Here is a 23,834-nt window from a genome sequence, read left to right as displayed (position 1 = left end):
GGGAGGGTGGGAGGGAGGGAGACGTAAGAGGGAAGAGATATGGGGACATATGTATATGTATAACTGATTCACTTTGTTATAAAGCAGAAACTAACCCACCATTGTAAAGCAATTATACTCTAATAAAGATGATAAAAAAAAAGAATCTATAAATGCACATAAGAAGCCTTTACCTCCCCTGCATGCCAGGATATTCAGGGAAGCAGGGAGGAGTCATACAGTAGTGCCACCTAATGGTATTAAAGATAACTAAAGATAAATATAATTTCATTAAAGATAATGACAGCCAGGTTTCTCACTGTTGGAGAAAATACAAACATAAGAAGGAAGAAGACTGAAAATAATCCTGAGGTTTTGGATTGGAATTGGATGTGTTCGATTGGTGTTAGAGAGTATGAATTTATGGTATGTGTATGTACCATACACACACAGATAGATATAAATTTATGTATGTACATATATATATGTGTGCACATATACACATAGATTTTCAAGTGCAGCATTTACTGAGAGAGCCAAAAGGCAATGTACTCAACTAAGAAGGAGCACTTTGAGAACCCAGATCTTGGTGCCTAAATGCTGTCCTTCACTAGAAGGAATCAGGACCCTTTGGAGAAAGGTCTGATTCCAGAGCTAGGCCAGGAAAAGTATGAAACGAACCTGGAACATCTCATGCCAGTAAGGAAATGCTCAAAATATGATGGAAATGTTTCAAAAGGACAATAGAGCCAGCTTGAAGAGCCTCCCACTGGCCAGATCTTGCATAATTTAAATATTAAAATGAATGATGACATTAAACAGATTATAACCCTTTGATTAGAATAGGAATCCGTAAGTGTCAATGTATCAATCAGTAAGAAGGGAAAGCTGTTCCTTACAATGGAATGCCAACTAATAAGCATAGAAAGAATGATACACATGCAGTGTTTCCATTTGGCAACTGTTATAGTGCTTAGGAGTTGTCAGTGGACGCTAAGGCTGATAAAGGATTGATGAGCAATGGGATATTGACAGTCTTGGAATAGCTCTAATATTGAATGTAACCAATTACAAAGGGGAAAAATAATGATCTAGTGTTGTAGGACCTGGCAGACACCAACAGAATGAGATGATAAGGTTAACATCAACAGTAGTGGGATGAGTCAACATCATGTACCCTGTGATGTGATACATTGAGAAGAGTATAGCATCAGTTCTGCAGTATTCCTAAGAAAATAAGACCTGAGTCTGGGTCATGAAGAGACATCAGAGGATCATCCTGTAGAATTTAAGACTCATTCTCCAAAACTGTTCAGGCTATGATAGAGAAAGACTAAGGAAAGACTTGGAAGAGCATGAAGAGACATGACAACTCAATGCAACATGTGTTCCATGAGATCCTGGTCCCAGAAAGTAAAAAAAAAAAAAACATTGTTGAGACAGGTGGCAAAATTTAAATGATGTCTGTGTGTTTTGGATGGCAGTGTTGTATCAATGGATTTCCTGACTTGAAAAGTTGTGTTGTGGTTACGTAGGAGAATATCCTTGCTTAGGGAACTAAACTCTGTGGTACGTAGAAGTGAAGAAGCATAATGTCTGCAACTTGCTCTCGAAGTGGCAGATATGGTGAAATGTTAACTGTTGGGCAGTCAGTGTCAGGGTATATGGGAATTCTTTGTACTGTCTGTGCAATTTTTCTGTAAGTTTGAAATTTTAAAATATTTATATTTTAAAACGTATAGGAGAATTTATGCCAAACTGGGATTATATGGAAGAATTTTGTTAGGAAATGATCCCTAAACCTAGATCTAAAATATGTCAGAATAAGCACTTAAGGGTCTGTGACCTCCTAGAGAGGCAAGAAAGTTTAGTTTTAGTTTGTGTTTAGTTTTGTTTTATTTTGCTTATTTTAATGGTTGACATTTAGATATTGTTGAGTGAGTACATGAATTGAAAAAACTGAAAGGAGTTTGGTATAACTGGAAGTTGGAATGTCAGCTTGGCAGTAGCAAGAAATTAGACTGGAAAGGTAAGCAGGAAATAGGTCATTTAGTAGGAGATCAATAAATTGACATTGAGTGTGCTTGTAAACAAACAAAAAAATTAAAGGATTACAAAAATGGCTTGAAAAATGGCAGCTCTCTACTGCATCCCAATGATAACAATTAACGAAACAGTTCTGGTCTAGATAAATAAATTATTTAATATCAAATCCTTTGAAATATTTGAAATTTTAAACTAATGAAATAAGATATTCCTGCTTTTAAGTTAAATTAGTGAACCTTTATAGAAATTCTTGCCAGTTGTTAGGATTATGTGTATATATGTATACATACATGCTTCATAGTATCAGTATGTTTAAATCATTTATAGCTTGGTCCAGCTCTAAGTGCTTCTCAGATGACTATTAGAAACTTACAATTCAGTATGTATCCAGTATTGCACTCCTGCATAAAATAAACCCTATCTGTTAATCGGCACCTTTTTCAGTTCTAGTTCTCTTTTTCCATTCAGCCAAATTGTTTGAACTTAATTGGAGTATTATTTTTCTAAATAGTTTCTTAGGGAAAATATGACTACCCAAAACAATATTCATTGGCCCCTTGGCATTTTAGTTCTGCTCCTATTATAATCCCCAATGAGTAAAATAATCTATAGAAATAGCTTACATTTAAGAAGCAAAATTAATTTACCCTTAGTAAATTAATTTCAGAGAAAGGCATTATATATACTTCTCAGGAAGATATAGGACAATTTTTGCCTAGATTTTGTTCCCAACAATACCAATTTTCTTTGCCTGAAAACTGGGCAAAGTAGGATCATTTTAAAACTAAGAAATTATACTGGGTGTACGGACTTATAAAATTCATAAATGAGTGTGAAATATAAGAAATCTTGTGTGGACACTGGTGGCAGAGGTACTAGGTACTCATTGACATGAACTGTCCTGGAGGCTGCCATTTTGATGCCAAAACCAGGCCCCACCCAACAGCCTGAAGGCTCCAGAGCTGGGACACCTCATGCCAAACAACCAACAGGGCAGGAACACAGCCCCACCCATCAGCACACAGACTGCCTAAAGTCATCCTGAGCCAACAGCCACCTCTAAACACACCCCTTGACATGACCCTGCCCACCAGAAGGACAAGACCCAGCTGCACCCACCAGTGGGCAGGCAACAGTCTCTCCTACCAGGAAGCCTGCACAAGCCTCTTAGACCAGCCTCATCCACCAGGGGGCAAACACCAGAGGGAAGAGGAACTATAATCCTGCAGCCTGTGGAATTGCAAACACAGAAAGTTAGACAAAATGAGATGGCAGAGGAATATGTCCCTGATGAAGGAACAAGATAAAACTACAGAACAACTAAGTGGAGTGGATATAGGAAATCTACCCCGAAATGAATTCAGAGTAATAATGATAAAGATGATCCAAAATCTCAGAAAAAGAATGGAAGCACAGATCAAGAAGATACCCGAAATGTTAACAAAGAGCTAGAAAATATAAAGAACAAACAGAGATGAACAATACAATAAGTGAAATGAAAAATACACTAGAAGGAATTAATAGCAGAATGAGGCAGAGGAACATATGAGTGAGCTGGAAGACAGAATGGTGGAAATCACTGCTGCAGAACAGAATAAAGAATGAAAAGAGATGAAGATGGGGAGGGATAGATTGGGAGTTTGGGATTGACACACTGCTATATTTAAAATAAAATGCCTTGCCATAAAAAAAAAAAAGTCAGTCTAAGAGACAGGTAGGATAACATTGAACACGCCAACATTCACATTATACGAGTCCCAGAAGGAGAAGAGAGAGGGAAAAGGCCGGAGGAGATATTTGAGGAGATAATAGCTGAAAACTTCCCTAACATGGGAAAGGAAATAGTCACCCAACTCCAGGAAGCACAGAGTCCCATAGAGGATAAACCCAAGGAGGAACATGCTGAGACACATATTAATCAAATTTACAAAAATTAAAGACAGAGAAAATATTAAAAGCAACAAGGGAAAAGCAACAAATAACATACAAGGAATCCCCATAAGGTTATCAGCTGATTTTTCAGCAGAAACGCTGCAGGCCAGAAGGGAATAGCACAATATATTTAAAGTGATGAAAGGGAAAAACCTACAACCAAGAATACTCTACCCAGCAAGGCTCTCCTTCACATTTGACAGAGAACTCAAAAGCTTTACAGACAAGCAAAAGGTAAGAGAATTCAGCTCCACCAAACCAGCTGTACAAATACTAAAGGAAATTCTCTAGGCGAAAAAGAAAAGCCCACAACTAGAAACAAGAAAATTATGAATGGGAAAAGCTCACCTCAGTAAAGATAGGAAATCATCCACACACAAATATGATATCAAAACCAGCAATCACGAGAAGAGTACAAATGCAGGATACTGGAAATGCATTTGAAATTAAGAGATCGTGAACTTAAAACAATCTTGTATATGTATAGACTGCTATATCAAAACCTCATGGTAACCTCAAACCAAAAATCTACAACAGATATACACACAAAAAAGAAAAAGGAATCCAAACACAACATTAAAGATAGTCATCAGATCACAAGAGAAGAGAACAAAAGTTGAAGGGAATAAACAGACCTACAAAAACAAATCCAAAACAATTAACAAAATGGCAATAAGAACATACATATCAGTAATTACCTTAAATATAAATGGATTAATGCTCCAACCAAAACACATTGACTAGCTGAATGGATACAGAAACAAGACCTGTATATATGCTGTCTACAGGACACCCACTTCAGATCTAGTGACACATACAGAATGAAAGTGAGGGGATGGAAAAAGGTATTCCATGCAAATGGAAATCAAAAGAAAGCTGGAGTAGCAATACTAATATCAGACAAAACAGACTTTAAAATAAAAACTATTGCAAGAGACAAAGAAGGACACTACATAATGATCAAGGGATCAATCCAAGAAGAAGATATAACAATTGTAAATATACATACACCCAAAATAGGAGCACCTCAATATATAAGGCAAACACTAACAGCCGTAAAAGGAGAAATTGACAGTAACACAATAATAGTGGGGGACTTTAACACCCCGCTTTCATCACTGGACAGATCATCCAGACAGAAAATCAGTAAGGAAATCCAAACTTTAAATGACACATTAGACCAGATGGACTTAATTGATATTTAGGCATTCCATCGGAAAGCAGCAGAATATACATTCTTCTCAAGTGCACGTGGAATATTCTCCAGGATAGATCACATGCTGGTCCATAAAGCAAGCCTTGGTAAATTTAAGAAAATTGAACTCATATCAAGTATCTTTTCCAACCACAATGCTATGAGATCAGGAGTCAGCAGCAAGAAAAAAACTGTAAAAAACAAAACACGTGGAGGCTAAACAATGTGCTATCAAACAACCAATGGATCACAGAAGAAATCAAAGAGGAAATTTAAAAGTTCCAAGAGACAAATGAAAACAATACAACAATCCAAAACCTATGTGACACACAGCAAAAGCAATTCTAAGAGGGAAGTTTCTAGCAATACAGTCTTAACCTCAGGAAACAAGAAAAACCTCAAATAAACAACCTAAACTTACAAACAAAATCCAAAGTTCCTAGAAGGAAAGAAATATAAAAATCAGATCAGAGGGACTTCCCTGGTGATGCAGTGGTTAGGAATTCGCCTGCCAATGCAGGGGACACAGGCTCGATCCCTGGCCCAGGAAGATCCCACATACCACAGAGCAACTGAGACTGTGTGCCACAACTACTGAGCCTGTGCTCTAGAGCCCGCAAGCCACAACTACTGAGCCTGCATGGCACAACTACTGAAGCCCACGCACCTAGAGCCCATGTTCTGCAACAAGAGAAGCCACCACAATGAGAAGCCCGTGCACCACAACAAACAGTAGCCCCCCTCTCACCACAACTAGAGAAAGCCCATGCACAGCAACAAAGACCCAGCACAGCCAAAAATAAATAAAATTAAATGAAAAAAAGATCAGAACAGAAATAAATAGAGACAAAGAAAACAATAGAAAGGATCAATGAAACTACAAGCTGGTTCTTTGAAAAGATAAACAAAATTGATACACCTTTAGCCAGACTCATCAAGAAAAAAAGGGAGAGGGCTCAAATCAATAAAATAAGAAATGAAAAAGGAGAAGTTACCACAGACACCACAGAAATACAAAGGATCATAAGAGACTACTGCAAGCAACTATATGCCACTAAAATGCCTAGAAGATTTGGACGAATTCTTAGAAAGGTACAATCTCCCAAAACTGAACCAGGAAGAAACAGAAAATATGAACAGACCAATAACAAGCACTGAAATTGAAACTGTGATTTTAAAATTCCCAACAAACAAAAGTCCAGGACCAGAAAGCTTCACAGGCAAATCCTATCAAACATTTAGAGAATAGTTAACACCTATCCTTCTGAAACTATTGCAAAAAATTGCAGAGGAAGGAACACTTCCAAACTCATTCAGTGAGGCCACCATCACCCTGATACTAAAACCAGACTAAGATACCACAAAAAAAGAAAATGACAGGCCAATATCACTGATGACCATAGGTGCAAAAAATCCTCAGCAGAATACTAGCAAACTGAATCCAACAATACATGAAAAAGGTCATACACCATGATCAAATGGGATTTATCCCAGGGATACAAGGATTTTTCAATATCTGCAAATCAATCAGTGTGATAACCACATCAACAAATTGAGGAATAAAAACCATATGATCGGACTTCCCTGGTGGCGCAGTGGTTAAGAATCCACCTGCCAATGCAGGAGACACAGGTTCAAGCCCTGGTCTGGGAAGATCCCACATGCCGCGGAGCAACTAAGCCCATGCACCACAACTACTGAGCCTGCGCTCTGGAGCCCACAAGCCACAACTACTGAGCTCATGTGCCACAACTACTGAAGCCCACGTGCCTAGAGCCCATGCTCTGCAACAAGAGAAGCCACCGCAACGAGAAGCCTGCGCACCGCAACGAAGAGTAGCCCCCACTCGCCACAACTAGAGAAAAGCCCATATGCAGCAGTGAAGAACCAACGCAGCCAAAATTAATTAATTAATTAATTAATTTTAAAAAGAAACACATGATCATCTCAATTGATGCAGAAAAAGCTTTTGACAAAATTCAACACCCATTTATGATTAAAAACTCTCCAGAAAGTGGACATAGAGAAAATATACCACAACATAGTAAAGGCCATATATGGCAAACCCACAGCTAACATCATACTCAATAGTGAAAAGCTGAAAGTATTTCCTCTAAGATCAGGAGCAAGACAAGGATGTCCACTCTAGACACTTTTATTCAACATAGTTTTGGAAGTCCTAGCCACTGTAATCAGAGAAGAAGAATAAACAAAAGGAATCCAAGTTGGAACAGAAGTAAAACTGTCACTGTTTGCAGATTACATGATACTATACATAGAAAATCCTGAAGATGCTACCAGAAAACTACTAGAGCTCATCAATGAATTCACTAAAGTTGCAGGATATAAAATTAATATACAGAAATCTGTTGCATTTCTATACACTAAAAACAAAAGATCATAAAGAGAAATTAAGGAAATAATCCCATTTACCATCAAATCAAAAAGAATAAAATACCTAGGAATAAACCTACCAAAGGAGGCAAAACACCTGTACTGTGAAAACTATAAGATGAAACAAACAGATGGAAAGGTATATATGCCATGTTCTTGGATTGGAAGAATCAATGTTGTCAAAATGACTGCACTACCCAAGGCAACCTACTGATTCGGTGCAATTCCTATCAAATTACCAATGTCATTTTTGCAGATTTAGAACAAAAAATCCTAAAATTTGTACAGAAACCCAAAAGACCCTGAATAGCCAAAGCAACCTTGAGAAAGAAAAGTAGAGCTGGAGGAATCAGGGTCCCTGACTTCAGACTATACTACAAAGCTACAGTAATCAAGACAGTATGGTACTGACACAAAGACAGAAAAATAGATCAATGGAACAGGATAGAAATCACAGTCTCTTCAATAGAGGTGCTGGGAAAACTGGGCAGCTACATGTAAGAGAATGAAATTAGAACATTCTCTAACACCATGCACGAAAATAAACTCAAAATGGATTACAGACCTAGAGGTAAGATGGGATACTATAAAACTCTTAAAGGAAAACATAAGCAGAACACTCTTTGACATAAATTGCAGCAAAATCTTTTTGCATCCACCTCCTAGAGTAATGAAAATAAAAACAAAAAGAAACAAATGGGACCTAGTTACACTTAAAAGTTTTTGCACAGCAAAGGAAACCATAAACAAAACGAAAAGACAACCCACAGAAAGGGAGAAAATATTTGCAAATGATGTGACCAGCAAGGGATTAATCTCCAAAATATAGAAACAGCTCCTGCAGCTCAATATCAAAACAAACAAACAACCAATCAAAAAATGGACAGATCTAAATAGACATTTCTCCAAAGAAGATATACAGATGGCCAAGAGGCACATGAAAAGATGCTAAACATTGCTAATTATTAGAGAAATGTAAATCAAAACTACAATGAGGGGCTTCCCTGGTGGCGCAGTGGTTGAGAGTCTGCCTGCCGATGCAGGGGACACGGCTTCATGCCCCGGTCCGGGAAGATCCCACGTGCCACGGAGCGGCTGTGCCCATGAGCCATGGCCGCTAAGCCTGCATGTCCGGAGCCTGTGCTCCGCAACGGGAGAGGCCACAACAGTGAAAGGCCCGCATACCGCAAAAAAAAAAAAAAAAAAAAACTACAATGAGGTATCACCTCACATCAGTCAGAAAAATAGAGCTACCATATGATCCTGCAATCCCACTCCTGAGCATATATCCAGAGAAAACCACACTTAGAAAAGATACATGCACCCCAGTGTTCATTGCAGCACTATTTACAGTAGCCAAGACATGGAAGAAACCTAAACACCCATCAACAGATGAATGGATAAAGAAAATGTGGTACATATACACAGTGGACTCTTACTCAGCCATAAAAAAAGAATGAAATAATGCCATTTGCAACAACATGGATAGACCTAGAGATTCTCATTCTAAGTGAAGTAAGTCAGAGAAAGACAAATATCATATGATATCACTTATATGTGGTATCTTAAAAAATGATACAAATTAACTTATTTACAAACAGGAACAGACTCACGGTCTTAGAAAACAAACTTATGGTTACCAAAGGGGAAAGCTGTGGGGGAGGGATAAATTAGTAGGTTGGGGTTAACATATACACACCACTATATATAAAATTATAATCAGCAAGGACCTACTGTATAGCACAGGGAACTCTACTCAATATTCTCTAACCACCTATATGGGAAAAGAATTTGAAAAAGAATAGATACATGTATACTTATAACTAAATCACTTTGCTGCACACCTGAAACTAACACAACATTGTAAATCAAATATATTCCAATAGAAAAAAAAAATACATCTTGAAAAAAAATCTTGTGAAATACTCAGATGCACTCTGTAATTGTTACAGCACTTATTTTATAGTTACAATATTGCTTTTTATTTTGTTTTACTAAATATGCTAGGCTCTTGGAGGTGTCCCAGGAAGTCAGCCATTACTTCCCAGTGGAATGGACCCAACTCGACAACAAGGTGACTACTTTAAAGTAAAAGTGAAATTGATGTGCAAAATCTCAAAGGAAATCCTGTATTTTTTAAGGAAGGTTTTATTTGTACAGATATTCCATAATTATATCAGTTGCATTTTTACAGGTAACGTGGCCAAGTAATTATCTTTTTAGCTAACTCTTAATTATGTGTGATAGTGAGGGCAGTGATAACATAAGGAACAGGATAATTAAATAACCAGAATCTGTATTTTAACTAGTAACTTCTAAAACCTCTTGTATAACTTCAAACAAGTGAGACTCAAAGTGATTATATCACTTGTGATTTTCTCTGCCTTTTTCAGATAGAGAGGTTAGTCCACCAGAAAGATAAGCAGGAGGAAAGAGGATGCTGTGCAATAAGTAACTTACTTGGTAGTTTAACAAACCCAATAATCAGAGCTGTTTAGGTACCACAAGTATGTATGGCTCTATTATACTATTCCAAGAGAAAAAAAAGGAGCAAATGGTGTGAGAGATGTAATTCAACACAGAATAGGAAGAACATTTCAATTTCAAGACATTAATGGAGAGTGTGGGTAGGTAGTGATAAAAGGTAGAAAACTGGCCATGGAAGCCAAGATAAGGCGATGTCAATAACTCAGTCCTTAGTAAATAAGATGTGACACCAGGCAGAGAGGAGGCTATAGCCTCCGGTTTAGCACTCATGCTCATTACATTGCTAATATCGTCATACTTTTTTTCTTTTTAGGACATCCAAATATGGGTGGGCCAATGCAGAGAATGACGCCTCCAAGAGGAATGGTACCCTTAGGACCACAGGTAAATAAATAATCAGTGCAGGAAGCTAGAGGCTGAGTTTTTTGCCTTCATCTTATACAAACAAACTATATTATTTGCTGGCTTCTAGTATATACATTAAAGGCTTAATAACATGGTTGTTAGGCTCTTGAGGACATATCTATGACATGTCCAAATTGATGTAACAACAAACCATATTTTAACAGGTGCTACACATATGCCTTTGGTACATTGGAGAAAACACATTGTGTAGAAATACATTATAGTAATTATTACTAAAAATGATAACTATTACCCTTTTGTTAGTTATATTGAGGAAATATGAAAAATTATAGTAATTATAAAAGATAACTAAGATAAGTTAAATAAAACCTAGTTGACTGAATTAAATAGAATAAGCAGCATAAAATATATTTCTAAATCTTTTAAAGAATACCATTGACTATTATATACTACCATATTTCTTTACAGAATATGAAAGCAATAGAGAACCATTTAGAAATAAACATTAAAATAGGTCTTAGTGAACATGCATAATACTATCAGTATACATTAGATGTTAGCCTACTTCTGTATCAGAATTTCCCAGAGGTATACATCAAGATTGAACTTATTCAGCCATTGATGACATTTTTAAGTATGCAGCTCCAGGATATCATTTATTTTAGCTAAAACATCCCTCTGTTTCTCTTGGGAAAACTGCATGGGGTAGAAACTAATTTTGTAATGTTATATTTCAAAGAAACTAATCCAGAATTCAGAATTTTAAATTTCTTCCTCAAAAGTCAGAGGTTAGTGTATCATAACATTGGTTAAAAGAATGAATTGATTTACTTTATTCTTTCCAAGAACAGACTTTATAAGTGACAGTTTTAGAAGCTTGTTTCATGTACCTGCTTTAAAAATGTTAAGTATTTTGTTGTGTACCCAAAGGAGTCAGAGAATTAAGAATCTAACACCCATTGGTCTTAAGCTTTTATCAGCTTAAGACCAATGTAGTAAAGAGGGATAGTAGTTATCTATTGGAATAATTGAATTCCTAGAAGAAATATATATAATTTGATTCTCAGGTAAATGTGACTTAGACGAAGGAGTTTCTGCCAACATGTAATAATATACAGTTGACCCTTGAATAACATGGGAGTTAGGGGCACCAAACCATTGCAAAGTCGAAAATCCATGTATAACTTTTGACTCCCTAAAACTTAACTAATAGCCTGCTGTTAACTGGAAGCCTTACCGATGACATACGTAGTCAATTAACACGTTTCATATATTGTATGTATTATATACTGTATTCTTACAATAAGGTAAGCTAGAGAAAAGAAAATGTTATTACAGAAATCATTAAAAAATACATTTACAGTACTGCACTATATTTTTCGATACCATAAGTTTATATCATCTGTTTATAAGATGAATCATCTGTCAGTATCTTCATCAATGTTGTCTTAAATGATACAAAACACTGTAGATATTACATATATTTCTAACACGGGACATCAAAAATAAAAAGATCATGTGAAAAAAATTCCTATTTATTTACAGGTATAACAATTCATGCATTGATAACAAAGAAGCAGCAATATGATAGCATTATGGTAAACTAGCATAATAATCAATGATTGCTTCATCGTAGCCTATCCTATACACTAATGAATGAATCATTATAACATTTTTATGGCATACAGTATTAGTCATATTCACAATACAGTATTGTAAACATTGTTACATTTTTTTAAACCACTTACATGTGATGATAGGCTGATACATAGTTTCTCCAGTTGGGGTTGGGGGAGGTGGGGAGAGAGAGAGAGAGAAAGAGGGAGAGAGACAGAGAGGCACATACTGTATAGTAATGTAGTTCTTTGAAAGCAAAATTATAAAACAGTAAGAAAACACATTATTAATTTTATATTACATACCACTCCCCTTATGCTTATATAAGGATAGACTTATGTCTACATGTATTTTATGCATTCATGACATACCTAACTTTTTCTTAATTTTTTAGATATTTCTAGGCTATGCGGTTCGTCTGCAAGCTTTTTTCGAATTGTCACAAATCTACAAAAAATTTTCCAATAGTATATTTATTGAAAAAAATCCACGTATAAGTGGACTGGAACAATTCAAACCCATGTTGTTCAAGGGTCAACTGTATATATAAACTGTATTGGGACATGAAGTCCAAAGTTTTCAGAGATACCATATTACATGATAAGAAAAAGTGTTATGTAAATATTTGTGGGATCCTCAAAGTTAGAAAAAACCCATTTCTTTTATTTAGGCTCAGTTATTTTCTATGTATTTTCTTAAGATCTTATAAAACCCTAATTTAGATATTTAAATTATTTTTTCCTATTTCTACTCATGTTAGGGGTGATGATTTTTATGACCAACCATCATTAATCTATTAATGGCAGTTAGAATTTATAAGATCTGTAGGATATTTCACTGACTGAATATACTTTTAGTCTTTAATGAGCTAAGCCAACCAGTTTAGCTATATGCAACTTGAAGGATTTTTTTTCTCAAAAGATTTTCATAACAGATGCATTTTAAATATACATCAAAAGTTGAAGCCTGGTGCTTCCCTGGTGGCACAGTGGTTGGGAGTCCGCCTGCCGATGCAGGGGACACGGGTTTGTGCCCCGGTCCAGGAAGATCCCACATGCCGCGGAGCGGCTGGGCCCGTGAGCCATGGCTGCTGAGCCTGCGCATCCAGAGCCTGTGCTCAAAAAAAAAAAAAAAGTTGATGCCTGTAATTTATTCTTCATTCAGTTCTCTTACTTTTCAGCTAGCTGCTCTTTGAGTTTTTGTCATTCCAGACCAATATTTTCAATACTTTTAAAAATTAGAGTCTGATTTGAGTCAGTTTTGCAGTGTTTGAAAGATGAACCAATGCTCACCTAAGCTGTATGAATACTTAGATCTCATTTGAAAATGCAGAAGTAAAAAGCATATTGGTCTTTATATTTTATAAATATCTAGCCAAATATGTATGTGTTTTGTGTTATAAGTAAATTACGACAGAAAGAAAACATTTCTGGGGAGTAATCGCTTATTGAAGAGTTTAACTAAGTTTATCATATAAGTATGAATTCTTTTCATTTTCAAACCCAAAGAGAGTAGTTTATTTCTTCCATTTGGATTAATATCATTGCTATCTATTTCTTTATAATTTGGAGGAAGTAAAGTGTTTTGGTATGAATTTACCTCAGAAACCAGAAATACCTACAACAACTTTTAAAATCACAGTATATAAGTATAAAAGGTTAAAGGAAATTATTTATAAATATCATGTACTTAAATGAAAGTAGGAATCATAGTCGTATGAGTGGTACAATAGGTAAAAAGTGAAGTAAAATTATTTGAATTAAAGGATTCTTGTAAGGTATTTACTCATAACACCTGGTATATGTTAACATATAGATTATAAACTGTGAGCTTTATAATAAAAATTAGCTGTGTTTCTTAAAAGATAATAGAAAAACAACTCTCATGACAGATATTTAATCCTGTGGATGCTACTCAAGAACAGAATGTGTCTGCTTTTTTTGTATCTGAATGATAGAAACAGTCTCTGGAATATTGTTTCTAGCCTTATGCAAAACAAAATACATACCTCCTTTGTATCATAGATATTATTTCCACAACTTTTTCAGCTTAAGACCAATGTGGTGAAGAGGGACAGTAGTTATCTATTGGAATAATTGAATTCCTAGAAGAAATATATATAATTTGCTTCTCAGACAATGCTGATGTAGGCAAAGTGCACACCTAGAATATAGTAAATATGTGATTAAAACCTACTACATGCGATGAAGAAATAAAACTTTACTCCAAATCCTGGCATATTTTTCCACCCCTTAATCTATTTTAAATCTATGTTCAGTAGTAATACATGATTTTTAGATTGATATCAGTATCCTTTCAATAGAAAAGCAGAATTATCTGCTTAAACAAGAAAAATGTCTTCCCTAATGCCATATTTGAAGTAATTTTTCTACTTGGCTTTTATAATAAGATGTACTTAGCTTGTCTGTGTTCTTAGGCTCAGCAGGTACCATATGATTAACAGAAAAATTCAACAAGACTGTCCAACTAGTTCTAATTCCTCTAGAAATCTGAAGGATAAATGAGTTATATACAAGTAGGAACATATCATGATTTCCAAATCAAATACTTGGGGTGGAGAAATAGTGAGATGGAAATATATGATAGGCTATCATGTAAATAGAGAGTAAACTAATTCTGTATTTTCAAATCTAAGATGGGAAGTGGAATTTAGCTCAGTATGGGGAAGAACTTTCTAGAAATTAAACTGCCCAATCATGGAAAAACTCTTTATAAACTTACCAAGCAGAGTCTGAACAGCCCTTTTGTCAGGAGCGTTGCATTGGGAGAGAGATTAAACCAGATGGAATTGTATTGTTGCCATCAGCTTTAAAATTCAGTGATTCGAAAGTAGCTCTTCACATTCTGCCTTTGTTACCAGTTAGAAAGCTAGTTGTTATTCTTTCTTATCTTCCTGTTCTCTATATGCTTCAGATTCTTCACAAAATGAAAATATTTTGTAAGTCTATCAAAATATGTGTTGGATAATTTCTTACTCATTTCCTGTGACACTTGTGCACTGTCATACTTGAGCACTGGATGCACAAAGATGAGTAAAACAGACTCTACCTTCAGGTACTTATTCTTTAGCAGGAGATGCAGATACATAAAGAAAAACTATTAGGCAGTAGGAAAAAAGTCAAGAAAAGAAATACGTGTACTCTGTTAGGGAGTCACTATGTCACAAGCATGTTAAGGTTGAGGGCTCAAGGGAAAATGAGAAGACTCATTTAAGTCAGTCCCTTATTAACAGTGATAAGAGTTAGCAGCTACAGTTTTTGAGCACCAGGTATCATGCTTTTAATGCACCAAGCACTTTAATATGCATTTTGTATGACTTCATTCTTCCTCCAACAAGCTTATAAGAGAGATGATATTTTCACTTACAGATAAGGAAATTAAGGTTGAGCAGATCATTGGGAGAATCATTGGCCCACAATCACACATATAGAAAGAGGAGCAGAGGAAATAGGGCGGGGCAAGAGAGATCCAAACCAGTATCTTTCCATGTCCAGAGCTAGAAGGAAAAATAACGTTTTCCTTGATATAACACAGACCACCTAAGATTAAAAATGAGGAGCAACCTTTTGTGTGAAGAATTTCTATTATACTCTACCATTCAGATTTTGTTCCCAGTGACTAACTTTCTTCTCAGAGACTCCTTGGTAATACTGCTGCTGCCACCGCCATGCTTGTTCCAGAGGTTAAGAGAAATAGCTATCTCTTTAACCAATGACTCAAGTGTGGATAGACACCATTCTCTTATCCCATAGCATACACAATTGAGATGTTCAAATAAGATTTCTTGAAAGTAAAAGTAAATAAACAATGAGAAGAGCATGTAATTAGGTAATTTATTTACAAACTGTGGCTTACTCTCTGGAGTTAACAGACCTTCTCTCATTGAATATTTCCTTGTCATCTTAGCACCTACTACACAGAAGGCCATAGCAGATGAGTTATCATGAGTGTAAAAGCGTACAACATATTTCTGAACCACAAGAAATTCAGCAGTCTGGAGGGTATAGTTGGGAGTAGGGGAAGAAGGTAAATATTATAGGAAATGGGGGCAGGAAATACAGGCTAAGGCTGATCTGTGAATAACACCATAGACCCATGCTGAAGTACAGACTTTATTTGATAGGCAGTGTGGGGCATCATGACTTTTAAGTGACATAAATAGGACTGAGTTTAAGAAGCACAGTTCTGGAGGCAGTATGGAGAATAGATGGGGAGGGGGAGAGGCTAAGTCAGAGAGACCAACTAAGACAGTACAGTAGTCTCAGTAAATGACAGAGATGAGTGATACGAAGGAGAGCAGTATTTCAAGAGCTATTTCACAGGTAGAATCAATAGACTTTGGTAACTGACTGGATATGGAAATTGAAATAAAAGGAAGAAACATCAAGGAGCTCTCAGAGGTTCTTAGCCTGGACTGCTGCATAGACGGTGACACCACAGAACTGACTGAGGAAGGCAATATAAAGAACACAGCTGTGAGAAGATAAAATTGAGGTTACTTTTAGGTATGTTGAGTGTGAAATGGTATCCAGACAGAAACAGCTGATATGAAGTTCAACATATGAGTTATCTAAGAACTTAGGAGAGACATCATGACAAAATAGATTTGAGATTCCTAACATATAAATAATTGTTGAACTAATGGTAGCAGGTAAGATTACCCATAAATTCGTATTTATTTAAAAGAATGTTGTGGCTAGAACTTGGGGAAAAGCAACATTTTTAAGAGCTAGCAAAACAAAAGGAGCCAGCAAAGGAGATTGAAGAAGAGCGGTCAGAAATGTTGGAGGAATAGGTGGTGTCAGAAAACCAAGCATGAAAGTAGTTGATGATGTCAAAATATATTAATATGGTAATGTTAAAAGTAGTCTTTTGGCCCTTGTGGAAACTAAACTAAGCTAAGCTGATATGCATGTTAAAACATTAAAATGTTTTTATCCTTTGAATGCACATAATAGATATTGACAGAAGCCTGTTGAGTCATATAATTCACGCATACATATTTGAAGTATACTTTAGTGTTCATATATTTTTGTGTATCTGTATATTTGTACATTTCTCTCTTAGATATATTATTTTGTGAACAGAAGTTTGTATTCCACTTTCTTATGCTGGATTCACCTATTTGTTTTCAGACTTTATGTAATTTTTCTTAGGCAATTTCAAACATGTTGACTAAGTCCTTTCTTTAAAAATGGAGTTTGGGATTTATGAAATGTTTTGTTTGAAAAAGTTCACTGTTGTACAGATATCAGGAAATTAATAAAGATATGTTGAATATTATAATTGCAACTATACCTTAATCACTTAACATGCTCCAATGATTGTACATATTCACGTAGTTTTTAAAAGACACAAACCAAAGTAATTGTTAAAATAGAAGCAAAAGTACAAGAGTGGACCCTTCTGAGAATGAATTGCACAGGCCTTATCCCATCAGGAGTTATGTAGGGAAATCATTAACCTGCTCTCCTTTCTTTCCCCCCTCCTCTTTGGTTTTGTTTTTTTGTTTTGTGGTAGTCTGACCCTTGGTTATCATTACAGAACTATGGAGGTGCAATGAGACCCCCACTGAATGCTTTAGGTGGCCCTGGAATGCCTGGAATGAACATGTAAGCAAAATGCTATATTATCCTGTAAAGTGTTCTCTTTTCTGTCTTCTAAAGTCACACCAATTTGTAACACAATTTAAGCTCAATTTCTGTGTAGTATAAAATGAAACTGTAGTATAAATGAGCTAAACATGAGCTGTAGCATTTGCTTCATTTTCACAACATATTCTCCATGTTTTTCTTCCTTCCCTTACAACCCTTAATTTTTTTCCATTTTCAAATACCAACTTTTAGCCTGATTTTCATGTTTATCATAAAAATGAGTCTTTTATAAATAAGCACATAATATTTATGTATTCCATACAAAAGTATGAAGAGATGATGACGCCAGGACCATGACTTGAGTTTACAGAAGTAGACAATGGAATATAGCTCATTTTAACACATATAGCGTGATTCCTATGAGTTTTAAGTTCTTATAAATATATATATGTCCTTACTTTTGCTTTTTTGGGACCATTGTTAACCCAGGAAGAAGTCTCTCTGTTAGTTTCTTCTTTATTAAAGAACCTTCCATAGTATACTTTCTTTTGAAAATTCAAAATATACTTAGGGAGTAAACTAACAGTTTTTTTTGTTTTTTTACAGAAAGGGCCTTTCAAGCCCAAAGAGAGTAGTTGCTTCTATCAGCCAATATAATGCAATTTGTTAAGGAATTTTTATTTAGTTTTCATTATCTTACTTGCCCTCAAAGTTCCATATACACCCAGAACTTGTGAATGACTTTCATTAATTGATTAGAGGATCCAATTCCATGATGTAGCCTAAAGAAAATTTATCAGAAATAATGAAAGAGCTCTATATAGGGTTCTGGGTAGTCTCCTCTAATATATTTCCCATTAGTCCATGTTTTGGTTACTTACCTATCAAATTAAACAACTCTGCCATCATTTAATAGCATTGAATACATACTGAGGTGAGCTCTTTTGATGTACATAGGGATTTGTTTAAGTTTCTGGAACCATTTTCATGGAAAGCAGTTTTGCCTAAAATAGAAAATAGGTTAATAGGTGGATACCAGCCAGGCTCAAAACTAACAGAACAAGGGGAAAAAGTAGGTCAAATTTTCCTATCATGTCTTCTTACTTTTAAAGTAAAAATGGATAGACATGAAGTCTGACTTTTCTTAAATCCCTCAAAGGTTTAGGCTTATTAATGGTTTCTACAAAAAGGAGTGATATCTTGTGCTTATATCAAAAGCTGAAACTCTTAACAATAGGATTTAGATACATATAAAATTTACCTACCTAAGATTCTGACTTTAAAATGGAATGCCTTTTAAAGAATAATTTTGAATACTATGTATAGATGTAAGGAGTATACGTTTTGAATGCTATGATCAACCCAAAATTCTCTTTAAATGTTAAGAATGTATCTAATATCATTTTGTAGTGATGTGGTCCACTTTAGATCAACGCAGTTTTGCTAGTATAGAGGAAAGTTATTCTCATGTGACTGTTGAGAGACTCAAATAGCTGCTTAAAATTGTCTCATTCCTTTCTCACATACATTTAAACAGATACATAAGGGTACATTTAATTCCCTAGACTATGAAGACTAAAAGTATGGCTGAAAATTTCAAATGATTATTTTTGTTCATATTTGGGTTTCTCATCTAAATATACCCAGATATTTTAAAATATTTTTATTACATAATATTTTACTATTTATATAATATCTGGTTTTTAAAGAGCCTTTAAGCTCTACAGACTCAAATTTCCATTATTTGTTACTGTTGACTGTTATTTGGAATTTTATACCATTTTCAGTTTTCTGTAAATTAGGATTCAAGGACAATGAAATCACAGATATTTCCATCTAACAGGGAAAGTTCTGAAGTATGGAAGGTCCAACCAGAGAGATTCATTCTCTTATTGATATTGGCCCCAAGAAAGCAAAAGTGAATTTAATAATAAAACAGATTATTGTCTCCACTGTACTCAATAGAGTAAATTTTATTGAAATTCACTTCATAATTTATTATTGTTAAAACAAACTAAATCTTACTGTATTATGGCAAGTAAGTATTTCTAACTGGAATTATGGCTTCCTTCATGTCACTGTTTTACATGTTGGCTAACTTAAAAATTAAAGGAAAAGGCATTAGAATAGTGTTACCTTAGGCTATGTTTTTAAGAGTCTAAGATATTTGTGTGTTGGGATCAGGAGGGATCTACTGGAGGATCATATCTGGATGAGGTTTCTTTAGCTCGTCACTTTTTATTATTTGACACCAAAGTATAATGACAGTAAAGAATACCAAACCCCAGTCATTAAAGTAACTAAATACCATAGTCTAACTGCAGCTTTCTCTCTTATATTGACACCAAACCATTTGGAACAAAATTCTGATAATTTTGTTGTTAAAAAAATATTGGTGACCTCTAAAGAAAATAGTTATTCTGATATGATTTTTACATTTCCATGCTCCAAACTCAGGATAAATCATACGTAGTGTCACCTAAAATTAAAATAAGAGTATACTTTAATGTTTATATAACTAGTATTATATATTTAGAAAAAAAATTTAATATCAATTTCAGTAGTTTAAAGTATTTACAAACAACAGCCACAATGTAAATGTTTCCAAATGCATTATAGATTATTTTTAAAAGAAAACTAGGGGCTTCCCTGGTGGCGCAGTGGTTGAGAGTCCGCCTGCCAATGCAGGGGACACGGGTTCATGCCCCGGTCGGGGAGGATCCCACATGCCGTGGAGCAGCTGGGCCCGTGAGCCATGGCCGCTGAGCCTGCGCATCCGGAGCCTGTGCTAAAAAAAAATTAAAAAAAAAAAAAAAAACTATATTTCTAAATAAACTACATTTTTACAAATTTCAAAAGAGTGTAGGATTCAGTATTAAAATGTTTCTAATTCAACTTTGTATACCTTGCTATTTTATAGAAACTAAGAGGACAAATAATTTCAAAGGATCTAGACTTTCTTGTTCTAAATCACATCCTATAGAATTATAAAGTTTGTATAGTTATTATCTCGAAATGACTGAATTACAGAAGAAAAGAGAATTTTTCTCTTTGGTAGTCATGGTTGCCTTGATTTAATCATATCCATACACCCTTACCAAAAATTAAAGACTTCTTTTAAATTTCATTTCTCTTTATTTTTAAATGAGGCTAACCTGATTCTACTTCAAACTATACTTATGTAGAAATGTACATTCAAAATAATGCCTGTGTTATAGTTTGTAGATTACTCTCTTGATAATACTGATGGCCCTCAAAAGGAGTAGGAATTACTGCACTTAAGAAGTTGTTCTAATAGAACTACTCACTACTATAACCCCCACTTTATTTAGCGGTATTTGCAAAACTGAAAATGTTTTCAAACACAGTGGTAATGGTGGGGGAAATTTAGCTTATTCAAATGAATTAACATTTAACCCATTACATTAAAGTGTAATTTAATATGAAATACATGGTGAGCTGAGATTAGATTAGTATTTGTCAAACAATTGAAATGCATAAAAGGTATTTTATGGTTCTTAGAATAAATTTAACATTTAATTTAACATTTAACTTCATCTTATTTAATTTGTATTTATTTACTTAAGTAAAATGTTTATTTTAACATTTAGTTTAGCACATTAATTTAACATTAAATAAATTTTTAACTAACAAAATTATTTTATATTTAATATCTCTTATTCATACAGTCCTTGCTTAAACATAATATTTCAAAATATGAGATTGTCTGCATGTTGTTGCATATAAATTTTTGCCATGATTTGGATATACAGTATATTTTTATGTTGTTTTAAGATAAATATTTTCCAATTTCTTTACTCTGTTTTATTTAACGTCAAACAAGTCAAGTGTTTTACTTGATCAGCATATATCCTATGCTTTACCTCAGTTTCTGTCCATTAGGACACTGAATCCTCTATGTAAAATCACCTTTCCAAAGTGTTCCAGTAACTAATTGTAAATCGTCATCATTATCCTAGAGAGGAACTATTTCCAGAGACAATACACGTGCCCCTCACCTTCTCCCTATGCATGATACTTTGACCAAGTCCGTTCTGGTCAAAAGGGGACTTGCACTTGGGCATCCTAATAGAGCCTAAGGACACAATTTTTCATGCCCTTCCCTGCTGTTTACATTCCTGGGGAATCCCAAAATAATACCCAGAACAGTTCTAAATATTACAAGCAAACATGGGTAATATAGCTAACTTGGACAGCCTCTATCTAACATTTAGAACTTTAGGTTTAAGGTCCCTAGAATAAGAATCAGGGGACTTTTTTTTTAATTAAAAAATGTCACAGTGTTTTCATTGAGATTAGAGGGAAAAGGGGAATTTTCAGTGACTCTAATTACAGAAAACCTGCTGACAGTAGTCTACTTTTTATCAGGCAGTATATATTCAGGTACACTTAATACTAAAAAGCAAATGGGCAAGAGATGTTTTTAATTTAATTAGGCATTAATTTTGTTTTAAAAGCTTTATGTCCTTTTAAGCTATAGAATAGGGAACATTCTCCCCTGCCCTAACAAGAAGTAATATATTGACATACACTGGCATAGATTACCTCCTATTTTTCCCCAAGATTTACTCTGGCCACTATCTTGAACTACAATTATGAAAACAAGAAATGTGTTTCCCTTGTTTAATAGTAACCAAATCATCAGTAGCACTGAAAGATAGATTGATATATAGATGTATAAAGTAACATGATATTCTATGCAATTTTTTGAAGAGGAGGCAAATTTAGATACCTACTATGTACATTTATTCATTTGTAGCTTAAGAGCAATCATTTTATGTATAATGATATTTTACAAATAATTTCATTTTCATTTTGAATGATACATGCAGCACTTATTATTGTCACAATTATCTTTTATATTTATCTCATAATTAGTGATAAAGCTGTTTAAAACAGCTGTAAAACAGTGAAAGCTGTTTGGGAGAATGATAAAATTTTTGGATTTTAGAAAATAAAAAAGCTGTGAAAATATAGAGAGTAATTTCAGTGCTGGACTAGAACTTCATGGTAACTGAATTATAAATGTTTGTATTTTATGATGTTATTGCATACTGTGAAACATTCAGAGCATCAGTTAAAATTTCATTTGTCATTTTGTCTTACAGGGGTCCTGGTGGTGGTAGACCTTGGCCAAACCCAACAAATGCCAACTCAGTGAGTATACGTATTTTTTCATTTTCTTTGTACTTTGTAGCATTTAACAACAAAAATCTGTTGCTTTTGAAAGCCCTGCAATTGGTTATATTAACCTTTTGTTTAAGAAATCATTCAAAAAATATATTTTTATATGTTTTTAGAAAAATATGTGTAACTTTGAAATTATGTGATTTTTTTTCACTTCAAGGTCTAATGTAAACATGCATTCTATGTAGATTACCAGGCCCTCAAAAATAGAGTAGTAGTGTGATTTAAGGATACTCTACGGTAGCCTACATTAATCATAAAATTTATTTATCATATAATGAATTCATCTTCTAAAATAACTATAATAATTACTAAGTTGCCAAATAAAATCAATCTCAGTTATTATTATTATATTTGCTGTTCTGGTTACACCTATTTGCTCTCTCGCTGCCCCAAGAAGGAAGTACACATTTACCTTGTGCCTGTGGGCTAAACTGCCATCCTTACACTTGTATCTATGTATCTGACATCATGGGAATTTTCCTTACAAGTTTTGTGGCCATGATTTGACTGCGTAAATATTTTTGTCTCTTATTAATGTCACAAATATAGGCACAGGTTAAAAATTAAGCTTTCAATCTTAAAATTAATATTGATATTATTTTAAATTTAATGATCCTGGAGATTTTTTTCTTGACTTTTGAAACCTTGAGTTCTTCAATCTGTGAGAGAGCTCTGCTCTGTACATTTGTGTAGTATGTGGCACTGCACAAAGATGCCTGAGTCTAGGGAGTCAGAAGGAGGCTGAAATATAGCTGTTTTCCACTTGTGAAGTCTATGGATTATCTGCCCAGAAGGGATGCCTTTTGCTAACATACAGAGGTACCTTCACTGACTAGCAGTGGCCTTAATGCTAAATAAACATGAAACTGATTCAATGTTTAATGTTAATTTAAACTTAAAGAAAATTTAAAGTGAGGTGTGGGTGGTATAGAAAGAATCATCCTGAATCTATTGCTATTCTAAAGCAGAAATCACTTTCTTCTCAATTAAGT

The 23,834-nt window shown here is 34.7% G+C and overlaps 1 protein-coding gene across 6 annotated transcripts in view; it reads left to right on the top strand.

The window, feature by feature from the left end:
* The window catches only part of SSBP2 (single stranded DNA binding protein 2), a 300,702-nt gene that overhangs the window by 243,539 nt on the left and 33,329 nt on the right, over window positions 1-23,834 (top strand). For all 6 annotated transcript variants that reach the window (XM_024119897.1, XM_024119912.3, XM_055086646.1 and 3 more), the window contains 4 exons: window positions 9,554-9,620; window positions 10,347-10,417; window positions 17,582-17,649; window positions 22,761-22,809. In XM_024119897.1, the coding sequence (XP_023975665.1) occupies window positions 9,554-9,620; window positions 10,347-10,417; window positions 17,582-17,649; window positions 22,761-22,809 (255 nt within the window). The remainder of the gene's footprint in view (window positions 1-9,553; window positions 9,621-10,346; window positions 10,418-17,581; window positions 17,650-22,760; window positions 22,810-23,834) is intronic.

Source organism: Physeter macrocephalus, chromosome 8 (assembly GCF_002837175.3).
Source record: "Physeter macrocephalus isolate SW-GA chromosome 8, ASM283717v5, whole genome shotgun sequence".
NCBI classification, from domain to species: domain Eukaryota; kingdom Metazoa; phylum Chordata; class Mammalia; order Artiodactyla; family Physeteridae; genus Physeter; species Physeter macrocephalus.
The sequence above is the reverse complement of the archived record's forward strand: the minus strand, read 5'-3'. Positions and strand labels throughout refer to the sequence as shown.